The 21282-nt window shown below is 34.8% G+C and overlaps 2 protein-coding genes across 3 annotated transcripts in view; one reads left to right on the top strand and one right to left on the bottom strand.

The window, feature by feature from the left end:
- Positions 1 to 21282, bottom strand: part of LOC117995869 (frequenin-2) — a 127339-nt gene that overhangs the window by 2929 nt on the left and 103128 nt on the right. For both annotated transcript variants that reach the window (XM_034983881.2, XM_069509105.1), the window contains 5 exons: positions 2454 to 2478; positions 1750 to 1798; positions 1499 to 1588; positions 372 to 450; positions 172 to 260 (listed from right to left, as the gene is read on the bottom strand). In XM_034983881.2, coding sequence (XP_034839772.1) covers positions 172 to 260; positions 372 to 450; positions 1499 to 1588; positions 1750 to 1798; positions 2454 to 2478 — 332 coding nt within the window. The remainder of the gene's footprint in view (positions 1 to 171; positions 261 to 371; positions 451 to 1498; positions 1589 to 1749; positions 1799 to 2453; positions 2479 to 21282) is intronic.
- LOC117995868 (uncharacterized) lies at positions 11215 to 12112 on the top strand. The gene is made up of 2 exons (XM_034983880.2): positions 11215 to 11295; positions 11380 to 12112. Exons 1-2 carry the CDS (start codon positions 11266 to 11268, stop codon positions 12016 to 12018), a joined length of 669 nt encoding a protein of 222 aa, XP_034839771.1. The 5' UTR covers positions 11215 to 11265; the 3' UTR covers positions 12019 to 12112.

The raw sequence follows: 21282 nt of genomic DNA, 5'->3' as shown, positions 1-21282 counted from the left end.
AGAGCTTGAAAGAAAGTAAGAAAGAATATCTTAGGATAAATAACACTATGTAATTATACAAAACTGGTAAGTTTCTAAGGTGGTTTTTCTTTTACGGGCTTTCGGCTTAGTAGAAATTAATAGTAGTATTAGTACTTAGTAGTATGTAAGTAAAATTATATTATAGCTTACCACCATCTGGTAGATCGCGTCCACTATGTTATACATTTCGTCCCTTGTTATATACCCATCGTTATCGACATCGTACAGACGAAATGCCCCTGAAAATACGATTACGTTTAATATACGATTGTTACGTTAAATAATATTAATTGGTAAAGTAGGATATTGAAATCGACCTTACTTTTAAACTTTGTTTATGATATACTTACAATGTAACTTTTCATCCAGATTTCCCCGTGACGTCACCGAAAGAGCTCGTATAAACTCTTCAAACTCAATGGACCCGTCCTGAAACAACATTAAATGATAAATTCGATTGAATTGTAATTCATATCATATAGACCATGTTTTGCCATACCTAACTATTATAATGTTATCTATATGCACGTAGAATGTTTTACCTAAATTAAGACGGATTCTATTATCTATGAATATGCTTTAGCCTATGAATAGGTACTTAAATCGGGATGACGACGACGACAACCTATAGGGTACTTCCGGCTTCCCGTTGACCTGGAATCATGAAATTTGGTAGGTAGGTAGACCTTATAGCACAAGTAAAGGAATAAATTTGAAAACCGTGATTTTGTGGTTACGTCACCAGAAAAATTAAAACGTGTTCGTGAACAAATAATAAGTATTTTCAATTTTATTTTTATGCATAATAGTTTTTGATTTATTGAGCAAAATGTCAAAAAAATGTGACTGTAAGTACGGACACCTTGGTGCGCAAGTCTGACTCGCACTTGGCTGGTTTTTTTTGTGTACATATAAATATATATTGTATATATTATGTATTTAAATAGAATGTACAATTTTTATAATTATGTTTGTTAGATTAGATTTAGGGTTTTTAGGTCGTTATTTAAGTAAGTTTTTTAGATACAATAATAGTACTATTAAGGGACGTCTAATGTAATGTAGTTAGTTTAGTGTCAATCAATCGATCAATCAGCCTGCTTGCGTCCACTGCTGGACATAAGCTTTCTCAAGAGCGCGCCACCACACAAGATCCCTTGCCTTCCTCATCCACCCACTTCCCACTAACTTCTTAAGGTCTTCAGTCCAGCGGGTTGGACTGACGACTTTTAGTTTAGCGTACTTAGCCTTAGTTTATAATACTTACTCATTGTATCTCGAGCCAACACAAGGAATACCGGTGTACCTACGGATAAACCCGACCAGGTTTTTGATGCACCGGAATAGATATTGAAATGTAATATTTGAAATGTATGTTTGTTTTAAATAAATTAATAAAAAATAAAATAACACATTTTAAACACCCTCACGCATTACGCACTTTCATCAGGAATTGTATGCCTTATGTATTACTCACGTTGTTTTCATCGAAAACTCGAAACACTAGCGAAGCAAATTTACTGGGGTCACCTTGAGGGAAGAATTGTTTGTAGATCTTGATAAAGCCCTGCAACAAAGACATATTTGATGTTATTTGTAGCCTCTATTTCTTATATGTAGCTTAAAATAGCCATTTCTTATTAAATGTGTTAAAAACTAAATTTTTATTATCCTTTGTTTTACAAGTATGGTAGGTAGGTACAGCTGAAAAACTTTAATATCGCAAACCTGTTCAGTCAGCAAGCCGTTTGGACAGTCCTTTAGAAATCCTTTGTGCCTGAAAAGATAGAAAAATAATTATGTATGAATAAAATTTAATAATGATCTTTCTATGTTTTAGGTATTTTAAAGAAAGAAGAAAGAAAGAAAGAAAACTTTTATTTGATCACAATACTACAATAAACCTTAAAAGCTAATTAAGTCAATCTACATAATTAAACTAATAACAAAAAATTATAATAAATAAAAATAATACCTATATATATACGAGTACGTGTGACCAAATATAGGTCTCCCACTCAGCATCATGCTGCAGCAAGCTGCAGCGCTGGTTTTCAATGGGAGCCTTAACAAGTGAAGTCACGGACTATTTATTGTGCTTAGACAATAAACTGAATATTTCGTGGAAAACAATACTTCTCTAGGCCGCTTGCTAACATTATAATAACTTTGCTGACTTGAATGTGCTAGATACCTTCGTAGTTCTTCGAAAAATGAAATGAAAGAAGGTATATTATTTTGCATAAAGCTTATATATATTGGGTATCTTTTTCCTTCCATTTCATTTTAATTCACTTTGTCACAGAACCAAAACTAGAAGTTGTATGCAACGTCACAGAATATATAATTGTACTATGATAACGTTTTTTATAAGTACCTATTTAATGTGCTCAAAGCAACAACTTTCGATAAGAGAAATATTTTATACGTACCAGAGCCTTATTTCCTTTTCTGTAACTGTAACAAACAAAAAGTATTTTGAATAATTATTGTAATTTGTACCTACTTATACTTAACTGCCTGAATTTTTTTTGAAACAACTTTCGATGATACAGTATTCATCCTCTAACAAAACAATTTTAAATAATTATTGTACTTAAATTGTACCTACTTATACTTAACTGCCTTAATCTTTTTTAAAAAAACCTTGCTACGTTGAACTTGAATTGGCAGTAGCAGAAAATATACTTTTTGGTAATACCTAATGTTCTATTGGGATCGCATTTTTTTGCTCAAAAGGTTTTTAACAAAGCTATCGTAAAGCCAAGTGTACCTATAAAATTTTATCGTTCCCATAATTAATTCTGAATACATAAAAAGTTTATCTACCTATAACCTAGATAGTTACATAAAGAGTTGACAAGTTTCATGTTAATGTTTTTTCCATAAAAATTTAAGTTGTGGAAAATACCGTAGTTCTATTAAAGTTCCTACAAACCCAATAATAATAAAATAGTGAGAGACCTATCCTTAGATTTTAAGAGTTCACCCCAAAGAGGTAAGAGACTGGAGACTATAATTATTACACGTACTTGTTTTCAAATGACTATACCTACTTAATTAAAATAATAATTTACAACTATTAAGCATTTGGCTGTTTTTATCGGTTATGGAACAAAGTTTTCAGTGAAACTTGTCGAGTTCAGGAAGTATTGCACTGTTATTGTTTTTATTATTTAATTTGCTACAGTGAGGTATGTAGCTAACTTGCCAGCGAGACGAGTGGAGAAGACGGGTAGAGAGGCGTGAGGGATGCAACAGATCGACGTGATTTTTGCAGATGTATAGTTAAAGACCTGGAGACGGAGATAAGGTACTTTTATTCTGGAAAAACAAAGAGTGCTCACGGGATTTTTAACAACCTAAATCTACGCTGACCAAGTCGGGGGCATCATCTAGTAAATTAATATATTCGCCAGTTGCACTGTTGATACGTTATTTATTACCCTTTTTGTATAGAGCGTTACATCAACTTGTCCACAAATAACGTTGATAACATCTTATTACATAATGAAGCTAACACAATATATTTTGGTGACATCCACCATAACTTTTAAGAATCGGAAAAATCTACATTTAGATGGTGTTTTCATCAATAGGCTCGTAAAATAAAGGTTACGACAGAGAAGGTAAACGAGCGATTAACGTTTCTAGAAGCGGAAAATGAACTATTTTTTAATCGATTTCTAAAAAGGAGGAGATTTTCAATTCGGTGCATTTTGTATTATTTATAAGTATAACTACTCATGTGCTTAGATAAAATATCATTATTTATATTTATGTTTACTATTCATAGTATTTTTGTATAATATTATATTTATGGATATTATTAAAGCAAAATACTATACATTAATAAGTAATCACTAATCATTATTATCAGACTAAGGTGGAGCAAAAAAGAAGAAGTGAAAAGTCTGTCTCGGAATAGTATTTTTATTTGCTGGTTTCTTGGTTTATTGGTTTCTTGGTTTGTTCTCCAATCACGCCGCAACGTAGCAACGGATCAAAGTGATTTTTTGCATGGGTATAGTTAAAGACTTGGAGAGTGACATAGGCTACTTTATATGCGAAAAATCAAAGAGTTCCCACGGGGTTTTAAAAAACTAAATCCACCGTTGTTGCCGGCATTAGCTAGTATTTAATATTTTGAATCGACAAATCCTATAAATTACATACCTACAGGCAGACCATTTTAATCTTGTCTTTTTTAACATATTCGAAGTCTTAAAAGCAGCTGATGTATTTTGGAATAGCGAACGTGCTCTATTCAAAATAAACAAACATTAATCTATTAATATGTGCGGAGAAAGTTTTATATTAATATATAGCTAAGGCAGCGACGATTTTTACCTTATTTTGTTGGTGACACTAGCGTCGAGTTGTTCAATATGTGGTGTTTAATGGTTTGTTGTTTCTACTATGTTATAAATTTAAAAACTCATTTTATTTTCATTTTTTTGCATAAATATATTACTTACAATTTAATTTATTGAATAATAAAGAAACTGATTACTCATTTTAGGTTTTCAATGTTATCGCTTTAATACAAAGTGCACAAGGAGGTTACCGCTATCCAAAACCAAGCATTCCATTTGAGCTGCCCAATCAAGCTTTGCTGAATGCTGCAGAAGAAATTTCAAAAGAAAACAACATAGATCCTAAAACGGTTGTTTATTCCTTACCCTACGATGATCATCAGTACTTACAGCAGCATAAAAATGAAGAAAGCCAGCATACAATTGAGGATATTGATGAATCCGTACAACAAATCTTCGATATAGGCATCAAACAGGATCAATCACATTCTCTTCCGATTGAATTAAATGCTAATATAGACGTTCACAGCGCTGTCTCACATAGTTCTTCAATAAAGGAATCGAATTCAATAAGTGTGCAACCAGGATTATCGGCAAACTGCCCTGAATTGATATTAAATTTTAAGAACAAATTGCCACCTCTCATTAATCTGCAAAACAGTGAATATAATATACAGAATGTGCAAAAGAATACAGGCGTGCGAATTTTGGATATTCAGAATGTTGCACATATTTTAGAAGCAAACAAGAATGAACTACCTCTAATAAATTTAAATACCAACGAAGTGTCCAATGCAAAGGATCAATCAAATGATCATTTAAGTGATATTCAACCTCTTCAACCTGTAACTCTACAAGATGTAAAAAACGTAATTGAAACTATTGAATTACCCATTATAAATTCACACGAATCTGTGCCTCAAGTATTTAATCCACAAAATAATGTACAAACTACTAGTATTTCTGGTGATCTAAATTTTGATGGACAAATTTCGAGTATTCGAGACAATCAGATATTTTTACCAAATTTAAACAATGAGCAAATTCAAGAGATCAATACTCAAAGTTTGCAAGCTGCTATAACTAGAGAATTCAATTCACAAAATAACCATCAATACATTCCAACACCAGTGATTACTAAGAGCATTTCTTTCCATGTGCCTCCTCCAGATATAGAAGAGACGCCAGTGGTACCTGCTGTCTTACCACCTAAGAAAATATATAAGGTTATATTTATAAAAGCGCCTACATATGAATACCAGTATAATCAACAGCTACAAAGTGCACTTTACAATAAACTGGCACCAGTTGACGATAAAACTATCATATATGTTTTAACGAAAAAACCCGAAATACCTGAACATCAGCTAGTTCTACCACAACCGACAAAGGTATCAGAGCATGAAGTATTGTATGTGCAGTACAAGGGAGATCAAACAATAAACTTAGAACAAGAAGTAATAAACGAAAACATATCCCAATTTCCCTCGAATTCCCTCGGTGATGCTGCTATAGAGCCAAGATTCTTAGGTGGCCATTAATTTTTTTTTTGGATTTAATATTACTGTTTTGTTTTATTCCTTATTTCTCTATGACATACCTAACTGTTAAGTGTTGTTAATCCAACATTAATAAATCCAAAGATAGTGTCCATGAGTAATTACGAGGTATGTTACATATTAAATAAATAAATTAAAATAAAAATCTTTTTTATTCGTATTATTATATTATATTGCTTAAACTAAGGTGTTTTTTAGTATTTTGTAAAGATTTACATGATAAAATTGAACATGACAATAGCTCGATTTGATTTTTTTAACATATAAACTTACTAAGAAAGGTTAATAACAACAAGTGCTTAATGTATAGTGTTTTAAATCATCAGTTTCAGATAAACTTAAAATATATAATATTATGATGGCATAACACTTTTATATTAATGAACTTAGAGCCCATGAGGGTCTGATTTTCATTATCAAATAAACGCTGAAAGTTTACCACACACACACAGGGAGGAATGGTCAGCGAATATGAAGTTTGAATCATGATGGCTTTGGCAGATAACAGGTAACAAAGATGTATAAAATCTTTCGTCAAGTATAAAGTCAAATTTTATATATATTTTCTTCGGAATAGTATTAAAAATCACGTCACGCATTGGCACACACTTAGAACCCCCTGTTAGATACTACTTTTAAACTTTATCAATTTATTAAAGTTTAAGGGTGTCTAAAGACCAAGGGATAACATATCACGCAAATAACATAACATATATACAATATTAAATAACTTGATTTCTAATTTCTATGCTCTATGAGCGAGAAAGGATTTCATATATGTAATTACGAACGTAACGTCTTGGGGGTTTTAATATTTTAGTATGAAGCCTGGCCTACCTAGTAGTCCGCCAATTTCTTTCTATTTCAAAATAGCGGCTACACATAAAACCTGTATTAGAATACTGTCTGTATTGTTGCCAGCTATCGATCAATATAGGCTCTATGTGTAAATACTGTGGTCTCTATTTTGGAAAAAAAGGCCAAAATCTTCAAAGCCCAAAATTGATCGTATGCCAAAAAGACACGGTTCTAAGGCTCTAAGGGTAAGGTTCTAAGGGTTCTCTATTTCACTCATCAATCTGTATGCCTTTCATACGCACCTAATATTGATATACTTATAAATTTTTGACTCAAATTTCATGTCAAAAGTACGATTTTATTCCTTATTTTAAAGGTGAACTGGTGAACTGCACTTTTGACATGCCAGTTGACCGATTGAGTTCAAAAAAACGCGGGAGGAGTCATTTTGTACGGACTAGGTATTGATTTGAAATAATGTTATAGACAAACCGTAAACTTGTTATTTATTATGTGATCATATCTTTGAATTGATGTGAAAGTACGCGGTAATAGGTTTAATTATTCAGTTTTGCAATCACCTATCTAAGTTCTAAGTCGTAAAGTAGAGAAGGTAAAATTTTATTGCATCTATTTTTCAAGTGACCGGGCATTCGACTGAGCTTCGAGTATTTTAGTACCTAAGTACAAATTGTCTTAAAATTATCCATTGGGTACTAGCTAATGGTACTAAATCGAATACAATGGAAAAACTCCTATCCTGTAACTATTAGTAGAAGTCGACCATTTCTATGCAAAAAGTGGGTATCTTTTTGTAGAGAATCGTCTTTACGTTTTAACATTAGAATTATACCTAACCTCTATAATATATCTATCCTATCTCAATATTAGCAGCCTTTGTCTTTTATCTAGGGAGATAACTGGCGACGGCGTCAGTCTGTCTCCCGCTGAGAAGACAAAAGCGCTTTATGCAAAGGGTGGGCATGGGAAACGAAATATATTATAGCCGTGCTGAGCGTTCAACTACGCGCTGAATTTTCCAAAGGCATTTTTCTTCAGCGAATTCAAATTTTTAATCCAGTTGATTGAAAATTCGAGTTCGCCGAAGATAAATACAACAAACTCTCTCTATGTCGTACTTCTCGTTGCTGGTAGTCTTGATCTCATCCCATTAATTACGTAATGGTAGGAGTTTTTTTGGGATAATAGTTCTGTGGGTTTCCAAATCCTTCCTCATACTACTCGACTTAGAGAAAGAGATTTCGACTCATAGGTTTTTATTTTTACACCTTTTTTTTCGCTTAGGAGGGGAAAATCCTCATGGACACATGGGTACCGGACTCCTACCTACTAAAAACCCCTCCTTTCTCCGCAGCAGTAATGGTAGTCAACAAGGCGGGAACATTATTGCTTAGAGAAAAGAGGATTTTACACCTACAACATAAATAGTAACATGTAATTATAAATGCTGAGATTCTTACCAGCTCTGTGCCAGTGAAAGAGTTTTGGTAAATCATACGAGTTTTAGATTGGCTGACATGAAATTAATGTTTTAAAATGCAAATGATATCATCGTCATGCATGCATGCATTATAACTTACCAAGAGTTCCGTAAGAATCCCGTGGGTTCCCACGGGGAACGTGGGTTCCCACGGTTTTTTATATTCTTTGATTTACTGGAACATAAAATGCCCTATGTCTGTCCCCGGGATATACCTATAAGCTATCTCTGTACCAAATTTCGTCTAAATTGGTTAAGCGGATGGAAAATGAAAAGCTAAAAATGGAATAAACAGCCAGGCAGACAGACACACTTTCGTATTTTTAATACTTAATTATACCTACTCGTAGTATGAATATGATAGATAATAAACCCATCATGATAAATAGGATTGAGAGAGGCAGGCGCTAAGGACCCTTTTATGTATCTAACGTAGATACGGCATAAATCTTTCGTGTCGGGTTCTGAGGCAAATAGTGTAAATAATCGCACCAACGTAATATCTTTAGTTACGAATATATATCGCTTGAATGTGTTTAATACAATAGTAAATTTGAAGTATTTAAAACAATTCTAGAAAGCAAATCTTTATTATTTTGAACTGACTGTTGATCATCATCATTATCAATCTATTACCGGCTCACCACTGAGTAAGGGTCTCCACTAAGAATTAGAAGGGTTTTGGCATAGTCCACCATGCTGTCCAATTGCAGTTTAGCAGAATTCACACATCTTTGAAAACATTATGGAGAACTCTCAGGCATGCAGGTTTCCTCATGATGTTTCCTTCACCGTCAAAGCGTGTGTACTGTAAGCAAGTGATGTTTAATAACTGCAAAAGTTTAAAGGTGCGTGCCCGGATTCAAACCACCGACCTGCCAAATAGAAGGCCGACATCTTAACCACTCGGCTATCACCACTTTAAACTGATCAAGTATACAGGGTTAACTATTATGTCATCATCATCATTTCTGCAGGAGTATGTAGATGTTTACAGCTGGCTGATCCCAATGAGGGCCAAATATTGACCATTGGTTCTGGAGGTGAGCGCCTTACGAAGTTTACCTGCTTGTATGTGGTCTCCACTCTAGGAATTTACGGGTCACTTACATTAAGAATGTCCTGTCCACTGCCACTCCATTATACTGATATTTTGGGCAATAGACATGTAGTTAGTATGTAATATGTAGACATGTAATAGGATTTCATTTTGAATTATTGTGGTACATGCATGGATCTGTGTAAAAATATATACAATACATATATTGCATAAACCTTCTATGATGTATCTTTATTGTTCATGTTACGTCATCCATATTTGTTAATAGGATGATTGATAGAGCTTTTCCTATTCGTTACAGACCCATTGATAATATATAATCCGCGTCGGTGTTTACAAAATTAACTGTGGCTAATTTTGTCAACACACACTTGATAAAGGGTGGTTTACAAAGTTCACGAAAAAAATAGGAATCAGATTTTATCATAAAAATTAAAAGGCAATAGCACAGACCGCACGAAAGTCACATGGCAAAACAGCTTTAGGTAAGCTTTGTTCATAAAAAGTATTTATTATTACATCGGAAACGGAATGATCGGATCAAAATTATACTTTACTTTCTTATGAAATATGCTACTTTCATCTTTCAGGTGAAATCAATTATCAGTTTCTAAGGTCTTTACTTTTCTAAGGTAATAAGGTCCAATGCATAATGGAAGTGGAGGGAAACAAAGTGGAATGTAACTGAGTCTTTTAAATAACAACTTAAAAACAGTTTTATTTAATATGACATGTGGTTGAAATTAGTATGCTGAAAATATAGCTCAATCAAAAAAACAATTCACTCTGAAGATGTATGTTGGAGAGTCAAATAAATACTAGGTGACTATTTTGCAAAAATTGCGTTTTTTTTCACGTCGGTAAATTCTGCTTGCATTTCTACTTCTGTTGTACGAGTACGAACCGTAAAAGCGTGCATTGAATGTGGATTCTAAGAAATCTTTTGTCCCTGCAGATAATGAGTTAGAGCCCGTTCCAACTGTAATGCATTTCCCGTCATTAAAGAAATAAATGTTAGAATATGGAATGTAATGGAAAACTCAATGTACCTAATATCAAGGATTTTAAATTGAAAATAATAAAATATCGAGCCAATCCAACACGGAGACATGGATGTCGGGGTGTAAGACACCATTGCCTTGATCCATTAGTGTAATAGTCTCTGGGGAAGAGACTTCAGCGTCCCGAGAGGGTGTTGTGGGACTCCAGTTTAACAACCGTGGAAACATGGCGGCTTATTGTGGTACAAGCAGCCATACCTCGCCCCACATTGCCCCCTTACTCACATGCACCTAGCATGTGAGTAAGGGGGCAATTTTCCCGTGGAGGAGCCCAACAATTGCCACGCAAAGGAGGCACCGATACTTTCACCGAAAGGGTTTTAAAGTAAAAATCCTACATAACCCGATTTCTCTCTCACGATATCGGGACATTTCCTCCGTCAAAATAATTAAGTATTACAATAATTTTTTACCAAGATAAAAATCACTAACTTTTTTTGGAGAAAAATTGTAGGTTTGATTCCTGATCTGTGTATGAAATATATTTTATCTTTCTTCTTGAATTCTTTTGCTTGTTTTATGGATTTTCGTAGTATCAAACCATCACAATGCAGGTCGTCAATGTCGAGTTACTTGAAAAAGGCATAAAAAAGTTTTTAATCTTTGAATGCAGGTTTAATTTTCTTTAAGCCTTGGTATCTCAAATCAAATCAAATCAAATGGTTGGTTGGTAGATCAAATTCTTCTGTCTAATAGTTTAATTTTTCGCCTCACGCTTCCAAAATTTAAAAACACCCTTTAATTACGTGATCATGATGTAATGAATGATCATTTTGAAAAATTACAATGCAAAGTGACATTAGCATGTTTATTTTCGCCATTATGAACTATTAAACATCCTTAGCTAATAAAAGTGTGTTTGTAAACAAAGCAAACAAAGGCTAGTCAGTCGATTCAGATTGCTGTTAACGGTTAGTTTATCTGTGTGCTTTCGTTGGAAAGTATCGGCATGCCTTCATTTTTAGTGCCTCTTAGAAGTGTACGTTTTATATTTATTGTTTTATATTAACATCATAATACTATTAGTTTTGATAATTTAATTTAAATGTAGTATCATTTACAGGTTATCCAAGTGTTGTTAGTTCTTCTATATATTAAGAAAATACACAGCTTCCCAATTAATAACGGATTCAGTGTGAAGTTCACTCCAATTTTGCCGAAAGAACAGATAAAAACTCCGTTTATGGGTGCTATTTTCGCGAAGATTCCTCAAGAATTTAAATCCGGAGCTGCACAAGAACTACTTTCTAAGACAGTCTTTCCTCAAGGTACCCACTTGGGATTGGGAACCTCTAATCAGATCGCAAAAATTATATTTCAATCACCGTCACCAACGAATGATTCTAAAGAGAAAGAGAGCAAAAACTTTATTAATATACCAATAGTTACGCAACCCTTTGACGATTATAAAATCGTGGTTGCTATTGCACCTAAAAACATTAGAATTGGTAAAGGAGAACACGCAAAACCTGTCGTCATTTACGTCGTTTTCTCTGAGGATGATGGTGATCCTAAGTCTTATAATATTCCTTCTATATATTTCATTACCAAATCAGACAAACCCTTTCCTTTCTATAAGAAAAAGGAAGATACAATATTACTTGTCGATAGCAACCGAACCGTGACAGGATTAAAGAGCAAAGCAATGGCAAAATTTGTCAAATTCAAAAACAAAATGACCAATCAATTCGATACCAACTAAGCAACCAATGTGTAATTACTTTATGCAACTTTTGTGATAGTGATTTTTAATATTATTATTATTAACACCAGTAATAGCAATATTTCAGAAACCAGGAGGACGGTAAGGTTAGCTGTTCATCTTAGACGTGCGTAGCATAAATAAAAGCGATCAAGAAAATATTTGTAACTGATGAGCCTCTACCATTTTAATTTCGGTACGCATGTGGCATAGTTTAAAGAATATGCCTACAAGATAGAAGGTAACTTTAAACTCAGCTGTCCTTTTGTGATTGTTAATATTTTGTAGTAGGTACGAGTGAAAGTCAGGTAAAATTATTTCGTGTGATTTGTAATAATTAAACTAATAATAAAATTATCGTAATTTTATAATTTACAGTTTTATTTGTTTTATTAGCCACCCCAACGATGATCACTACTAAAAAGTAAAAATGTATTTGTATGTAGGTTTGTTGAAGGACAGCAACGAATTGACGTGCTTTTTTGCATGGGTATATTTAAATACATGTGGCATAGTTTAAAGAATATGCCTACAAGATAGAAGGTAACTTTAAACTCAGCTGTCCTTTTGTGATTGTTAATATTTTGTAGTAGGTACGAGTGAAAGTCAGGTAAAATTATTTCGTGTGATTTGTAATAATTAAACTAATAATAAAATTATCGTAATTTTATAATTTACAGTTTTATTTGTTTTATTAGCCACCCCAACGATGATCACTACTAAAAAGTAAAAATGTATTTGTATGTAGGTTTGTTGAAGGACAGCAACGAATTGACGTGCTTTTTTGCATGGGTATATTTAAATACCTGGATAGTGACATATGTTACTTTGAATCCTGGAAAATTAATGAGTTTTCAAGGGATTTGTAAAAACCTAAATTCACGCAAATGAAGTCGCGGGCATCAGCTAGTACCAAATAAAGTAATCATGCGATGACAACAATTAAACTTGCCGTGTGAAGATGTGGTCAAATCTTGCAATTGAATTTTAGACCAGTTCCCGCCAACCAATTGAGCTGGAAAGATGTAACTTTGATGACAGTGCAATAATATGGTACCATGGAGGTGGTCTCGTGAAGGAAGTGGTAGGTGCTCGTAGGAACTACTCAACTTCTCAATATAACTAATAGTCCTTCCCTGGGATTCAATTAACAGATAGGTATACGGACACTCATTCAGATTTATAATATTAGCATGGGTTCTAGTAACGAAATATACCTAATGAATATCAGTTTACCGTCTCATGTTACTTGCATTATAGATGATGTCAAGGCGGATGTTGTATAACTGCAGGTAGCTCGATAAGCAGTACGGTATTAAGTTCCAAGCCAACGGTTATACATGTAAGCTGATAAGTACAACAAGAATTGATACGTTTATTGACAAGTATGAGGTTACATAAAGAGCAAAACCAACCAAAAACTTACGACAGTGATGCGACTTCGATGCGATTCTGCCACGCATCATGGCAAGAATTTTGATCTGAAACCCACGTCATCATCATCATCATCAGCATGTGGACGTCCACTGTTGGACATATGCCTTCCCTAAAGAGCGCCACCACATCCGGTCCTCAGCCTTCCTCATCCAGCCACTTCCCGCCAGCCTCTTTATATCGTCGGTCCATCGTGCTGGAGGGCGTCCCACACTACGCTTGCTTAAACGCGGTCTCCACTCTAGGACTTTCCGGCTCCAACGGCCATCGCCTCTACGACAGGCATTACTTGCCCACTGCCACTTCAGCTTGCTAATAGCTTGGGCTATGTCAGTGAACTTAGTTCTCCTGCGGATCTCCTCATTTCGGATCTTATCCCTCAAGGAAACTCCTAACATAGCCCTCTCCATAGCTCGCTGAGCAACTTTGAATTTGTGGACAAGGCCATTTGTTAGTACCTACGTAGCACAATCTAAATAATGGCGTTTTACTAGCTGATTAATTTATTTAAAATCAAATGCGTGTGTAATTTTTTTTGAATATATTTTTATGCTATTTTAGTAAAATGTAACCAATAATAACTGTTTTACTTAAGTTAGTAATAATATTATCACTAACTGATGCCACCGACTTCATCCGCGTGGAAATAGTTTTTTAATAATCCCGTGGGATCGTGGCATATGCCACTCTCCAGATTTTTAATCATACTTATGTAAAAAATTACGTCGATCCGTTTTTCTGCGACGTGATGGAAGGACAAACTAATAAACCAACAAACCATCAAACCAAAAAACAAACACACTTTTGCATTTATATCATGGGTAGTGATTTTTGATTATTTTGCCGATATTGCCAGTAATAGAACCAAATGTGACTGTATACTACATTAGCTTAAATATATTAATTAGACATTATGAGAAGTTCTATGATGCCAGCAGGTCAAGCTCAATCATTGCGACTAAGGTGTTTTGCAGCTTTTTCATCTCTCACCAAATTGGGGCAAGGGGCAAGCTACTGGCCCAGCAAGGATCTAATTAACGTAGCGTAATCACCAAGATAATTTTATAGATTATACTCTCAATGCAGCAGTACAATGGTACCTATTCGCAATGCCATAATTATTCTAAAAGTCATTGCATCAATTAAAGATGATAGTTTTAATCCTATTTGCAACACCGCCGTTTGTCCTGCCTTTAAAATCAAGGTTTGACTTGAAAAGAAAGTTTAAACACAACAACAAAAGAATACACATATTATTCAGTTTGAAACATAATGTTGCCCAAGTTATTTAAATCTTGTTGGTAATTTAAGGAGCGTAGGTACGTATATACCTTTGAAATACGTTGATTAACCAGAAATCAACAATCAAGATTTAACCATACTAAAATTATATCATTCGCTAAACCATGTGCCAAAATCTGTACATCCATATCTATGAAGGAAGCTTTATAAAATGACGTCTTTTGCTTGTTGTTCTCTGCTAAGCCTGTTTTTTGGACTGTGCCCAAAAGTTCATTTCATTAAGGGATATTTACCTAAATTCTGAGTAGCTTATGTAACAAAAACTGGTTTGGGAAACGACAGAAATATTTGAACGTTAGTTTGTACACTAATAGTCATTATTATTTTGTAGTAATTTATCAATGTGAAACTCTGGAATATAAAGGATACTCTTACAAGTAAAAATAACACGTCTAAATCTATTGCTATCCCTGTCATAATGTTGCTTGTGGAAAAGGATAGCACTAGATTTAGACCGGTTAATTTAGTTTAGTTTAGAGATTGTGTACAAGAGAATTGGCCTGACTGTAGGTATATTACAAGATGCTAGTTTCACTTCTTCGGTGGGCCTAGTACCTAATTTTCTATTTTATTATCTTATTTAAAACGATGGCTTTATATGCTGTAATTTGTGTTCGTATCTAGAAGTCATATCTGAGCAAGTTTTAATTGTGGATTACGATAACACAGTGTCATCGTTAAATTAATGGCTCGATCAAGAAGGTTTCGCTTGAGAATCTTGAGATCATTAGCAAAGTTCCAAAATTGAAGTAATTACGAAACAGTTTAAACGATTTCGGAGATTTAATTTATCTTTAGGTATATGGGAGTACCTACCATATTATATTACATACTTACGGAATACCTACGCTCGCCGTTCCTGCAATATCCCGCTGCCGTCGAATACCACCAACGTTCCAATTCTTACCTTCTGATCAATCGTTATCACGAGTTTTATTTAACCACAACATTTTGGTTACCCCGACGCTGGAAAATCTGAAAATGGAATACGTTGGGAGCACTTCCACCGGCACCGTAGCGGCAACCTGTTAGAAGCTACGAGTCAGAAAACTCAAAAATCCTGGCAATAATTGAGAAACTCTCGCTGGAAGTGGCAGAATTACGAAAAGACGAGCAAAGTCATCAACGTTACCTTACCTTACCCGCAGACATGACTCGAGATACGAGAGGACAACAATCTCAGTCAGGCTCTGATGACGTACGGTGCAACGCTACGAGTACCATCCGATTTCCTCGTACCTACACAGTCGAAAATCGAAGACGCAGACTACGTGCGACGTCTCACAGAAACAATGGCATCGCTAACACCGACAGAACGCTCACCAGCGACCCGATCAACATTCATCTACAAAGACCTAGCTACGTGCACGCACGTTTTCGTACGAAACGACACCGTACGACCGCCATTAACACCGCCATACGACGGACCCTATCAAGTTTTGAAGCGCCACGACAAGTACTACCAGATCCAGCTACCACTTCGAACAACCGTGGTATCATTGGACAGAGTCAAGCCCGCTTACATGCTCAACGAGGAAGACACAGGCGCAAGCACTGCAAGTGCGGAAAAGAAAACATCAGTATCGACGAGTTTGCAACCGGAGTCTGCAATGGAAACAAACTCGCCGGTACCAGCGCCAGCGCCTGCACCTAGCCCCTACGTCACACGAAGCGGTCGAGTCGTGAAACGAGTAGTACGCTTCGCTTGAAAGGGGGTACTATGGGAGTACCTACCATATTATATTACATACTTACGGAATACCTACGCTCGCCGTTCCTGCAATATCCCGCTGCCGTCGAATACCACCAACGTTCCAATTCTTACCTTCTGATCAATCGTTATCACGAGTTTTATTTAACCACAACAGGTACAAGATAAATTCCTGTAGAAAAGTAAGCCTAATATATTATATTATGTATCCAACTAAGAATTTCTTCATGATAGCCTACTACTTAGAAGATCGCGGGACCCCTTTGATACGACTCTCGCTACGATGTTCTTCCATTTTTTTCTGTTGCCTGTCGCGTGGATTTAAGAGGGCTCAGGACGGTGCTTTCTTCATATAAACGCAGGAGGGTAATTACTACATTATTCGATACTATACGCTCAAAAGTAAGTATTATATCGATTTATCTCGTCATAGGTTTATTGATAATTATATAAAACATTGAAAAAATATTTATTTTTAAGTTACGAGCCTCAAAAGATTCCTATTTTAACACTAAATTTATGTCAACTTTGGGCGTAAATAAATAAGATTAGGGGTATAAAAATTATAAAAAAATTTAACATTGGACATAGTTTATTTATTCATTAGTTGAAATAACTATACTTTGCAAACATAAACTCAGTAGTTTTTTCTCAAAAATACTTTTCCTAAACCCTTTTCGCGCGCTTGATATCGGTGAAAATCATCGTGCCTCTCACCTTTCTCATACAATATCAAGTGAAAACACTTTACCCACGTGCGCTGCCAATTTCGGTCGAGCGTACTGCGTCACCTTAATCGCAGATAGCTAGGTGCATTACGGTAATGAAAATAATGATGGTAATGATGTTAAACTATTGTTAAATACCAACTGATAATAAAACTTGCAGAAATCAACTGTCACAGATGTTAATGTAAATTTTCCAAGCTTTAGTATCTGTATAAAAGATTTTGCGCAATGTATTAGCCTGGCTGCTCAGCGCGGAAATGTAGCCAGTATTCTTGGCACCATTCCACGCGGGCATGATTTGTGCAGTAATCAGATAAGGCTAGTTTAAAGTTTTATTGTAATATTATAGTTTAAGTTTTAAAGTTGGAGGCGATTATAGTAACCTTATGGTTTGCTCCTCTAGTGATGAGAAATCTCTCTGACTATTAAGTACTTTGTGATTCTGAATTTACCTTTTACTATCTCTCAAATTCTTCTATTGATTTCAATTTTGTTTGACATCTCGTAGTTTATTGCCCTCGACCGTTGAACTGTTGTTGTCCCTTCTCGAAATATGGACGTAGAAAAATTCTTACGACCATGTTTTCGAATAGATTTTGCGTTGAACCTAGGCAAATACTGATAAAAAGGCACGAATATACCTACATACCAGCTAGCAAACTATACATATCAGCTTGTAAAAATTGTAGTAGATTTCTAAATTTTACAATTTTGAAGTTTTTAAATAAACGGAGTGGTATGTTTTTCTTTTTTCACCAAGTTTTAGACTGAAGCTGTTCATCTTCCAAGCTTTGCAAAATATGGTTAATTCTATTGGTAACAACCTCTAAACGAAATTAACAAATCTAAACCAATTGCTGCCATTTTCCACAGGGAACATTATAAGGGATTTCAATCTGTCATCTAAGTTCAATTCAGAGATTGTGTTCAACAGATATGGCCACAACCCCTGCTTATTTTTAAGCGACTCCTAAAACACTTTATGCACCCTTAATTTAGTTTGACGCTTAACTAAAATAACGGCTTATCCTTAGTTAAGTTGTATGAAGATTCGTAGGCCTGTTAATTTTTTTAGGAATTCCATAATCAATCTCATAATATTACGTCTTAGTTACGTGGGTCCGTCTGTAGGTATACATTATCAGCTATTTTTAAAAGATATTGTTTAGCATATTCTTTCACTATCATACATATGCATTGAAAGGAGCTGAGATGATAATAAAATTAATATAAGCATCGACAACGAGACCTAGTGTAAAGTGAATGGAAAGTTTATAAACGTCTCAGAAAAGTTGAATCTAGTGGCCATAATAACTTTTTTTTATAGAAATTGTTTTGTTTCATCATTTTTGTTGGTAAAGCCTGAAACTTGTTTAACGTTGCCCTAAGAATTGTATTGTAATTCAATGAACTGTGTGAAGGTACTCACACAACAAAGCTTGGCTCTCGAAGTCGTAGTCGGACGCTGCAGGGTTACGTGATTTATACAGTATTAATAAACGTGCACGCGTACGCGCGTATGCAATGGAGTTTCCGTCACCCATTGTGTTTGTTCCAGCTTTAACACGTAGAAAGATGGCTTAGGGTCCATTCACACTGATACAGAATTGAAGCGATAATCTAAAGACGCAAACATAAAATAATAAGCAGACTTAGGCGAAGAGTTTCGGGTAACCATTGATTAATGATATGCAGGTATTTTAATTCATTTATTTGCTTTCACCATATTCAAATTTAAAGACATGTTAAGTATTTCACATGAAAATTATTGAGGTAGGTATCTAATATGTCCTAATTATGTTATGCATGTATAAAGTATATTCTAACATTGTTGTACCTAATATCAATATTTATAATCATACTATATCGATAGATTGAGTATGTATTAGTATTGATTGATCCCTGCTAGTATAAATGGAGAAATAATTATACAACTTTACTATGACTGCAGCTAGTAATATAATTATTATGATAATGAATATTATTAATAGGTATTTTTTGCTAGGTTGGTATCGTCACAATTTAGGTACCTAGGCATAAGGCACATTGGAGGGGATTTGAAGTGACGCGAAGTGTTAAGTTTCGTAAGCTTAAGTAAATTGTACTTTGTATCCATTGTGTAATGCAATTGAGATTGATAAACAAACTCAACAAAAGTAAAACAATTAAACAATTAACGCGTATCGATGACGCTTTTATTTTAATTTCAATAGATGTAATATTATATTTATTAGCTAAAGTGGCAAGTGCAGGGCACATAGTTTGTAAAACCGATAGACGTTGGAGTCTCCAGGTGCTCGAATGGTGACCTCGCACCGGAAGACGCAGCGTTGGAAGACTCCCCACTTAGGTGGACGGACGACATCAGAAGTCGCAGGGAGCCGCTGGATTCAGGTGGCGCAAGACCGTATGGAAGTCCTTACAAGAGACCTACGTCCAGCAGTGGACGTCTATCGGTGGATGATGATGATGCCGTTTTAAATAGTCGAGATACCTACAGTTCAGTTTACTTTGTAAAATTTTAGAAAAAGTGCGTCGCGTCGTTTTTAATCCACTGCAATGTGCTATGGCTATGAAATGAAATGAAATGAAATGAAATGAAATGAAATGAAAATCTTTTATTCGTATAAACTTTTACAAGTGCTTACGAATAGTCGGATGCATCTACCACTGGTTCGGAATGCCTTTCCTGCCGAGAAGAACCAGCAAGAAACTCGGCGGTTGCTCTTTTCAAATATTTACTATGCTTATATTTATATTTGCTATGAACCATAGACATAGTAATATAACAAAAACACACCAAGGAGCTAATAGTTAATGAAGCATTGGCTTGGTAGGTATATCACGCTTCCAGTCATTAATCTAAGCCAAAATTACATAATCAACTTATAATTATTGTCTAATGTTCGCATACTCCTCTGCCTTTAATGGTTATTATATTAACATCTAATTTAGTTATTTAGCTAATACTGTTGGATAGATTCAGAAACTTCGTTAACATATTGTAATTCGAAAAATCCCGTGGGAACTCTTTTTCCGGTATAAAAAGTAGCCTATGAAAAGTAACCTATGTACGGATACAGGCTACTTGTCAAAAACTACTTTTTACCAGAGTGCAAGATATCTCTGTACCAAACTGAAAAGGTTGAAAATCGATGAGATAAATTCATTGATAAATTGATAAAACAGTTTCGCATTTAAAATATTATATAGACAATAATAAATAAGTTATTATTTTTGATTCCTGTGTGTGTGTGGTTGGATGCTATAGGTATTTTAAAATAGATGGGTATAGATTTTTTGTTGTTAAAATATTGTGATAAAGGTAAAACTATATGCTAGAGGTCAGCTCAGAGGTCGGAAAACTTGGCACCAACAATAAGGTTAAAGCGTACCTTCCTACTACACTATAGAGACATTAGCATTTGTACCAGGCTCACGTAAGGCACCTAAGGCGCACATCAGCTGGTAATTTGATATTTTGCTTTTTTCAAGACCAACTTGCTTTATTGCCATCTCTTTCGGGATAAACTACAGTTTTTGTTCTAGTCACATTCAGTTGTTTTGGTCGAACAGACAAACAGTGAAAAATAAATTAATAATACTGTTTTGGGTTCGATATCGATAATAATACTTAAATAAAAAGTATCTTAGGCAGTATCACAGAGTACTTTGTAATATATGGGCAGTATACACTACTAATGCTTAATGTACAGACATCGTCCAGTTACAGCTTTATTAAGGGGATGGGCCGTGAAAAGCTAGCAGTAGCACAGTTTAACGAAATACTACTATTAATACTATATTTCAAGGCTGTGGCAGTAGGTACCTATCTATATTCAGCTAGTGAGCTGAGTATAGAGTTATCAGCCTTTTTCAGCAAATGGATTTTATTATTCTATCAGAATTTTATGTCATTGGCGGGGCAGGCGACTTTTAGTTTCCATTAGGGGACGAAACGTAACTTTTTACCAAGTCATTGATCTGAGCTCAATCGCTGATATTTCAAAGGAAAATATTTTAGTAGCCACTTTATATCACGGATATTCTTAGGCTCGTGTTCTATAGTAGTAAAAATGGATCAGATCG

This window comes from Maniola hyperantus, chromosome Z (genome assembly GCF_902806685.2).
Source record: "Maniola hyperantus chromosome Z, iAphHyp1.2, whole genome shotgun sequence".
In the NCBI taxonomy this organism is placed as follows: domain Eukaryota; kingdom Metazoa; phylum Arthropoda; class Insecta; order Lepidoptera; family Nymphalidae; genus Maniola; species Maniola hyperantus.
Note: the sequence above shows the minus strand (reverse complement) of the source record. Positions and strands in the feature narration are given on the sequence as shown.

Excerpts from the sequence above, each read along its gene's own strand:
- LOC117995868 (XM_034983880.2), top strand. The coding sequence starts at position 11,266 with ATGCCTTCATTTTTAGTGCCTCTTAGAAGT. Across the intron at positions 11,296-11,379 it reads TTTTAGTGCCTCTTAGAAGT|GTTATCCAAGTGTTGTTAGT; the intron begins GTACGTTTTATA and ends TATCATTTACAG.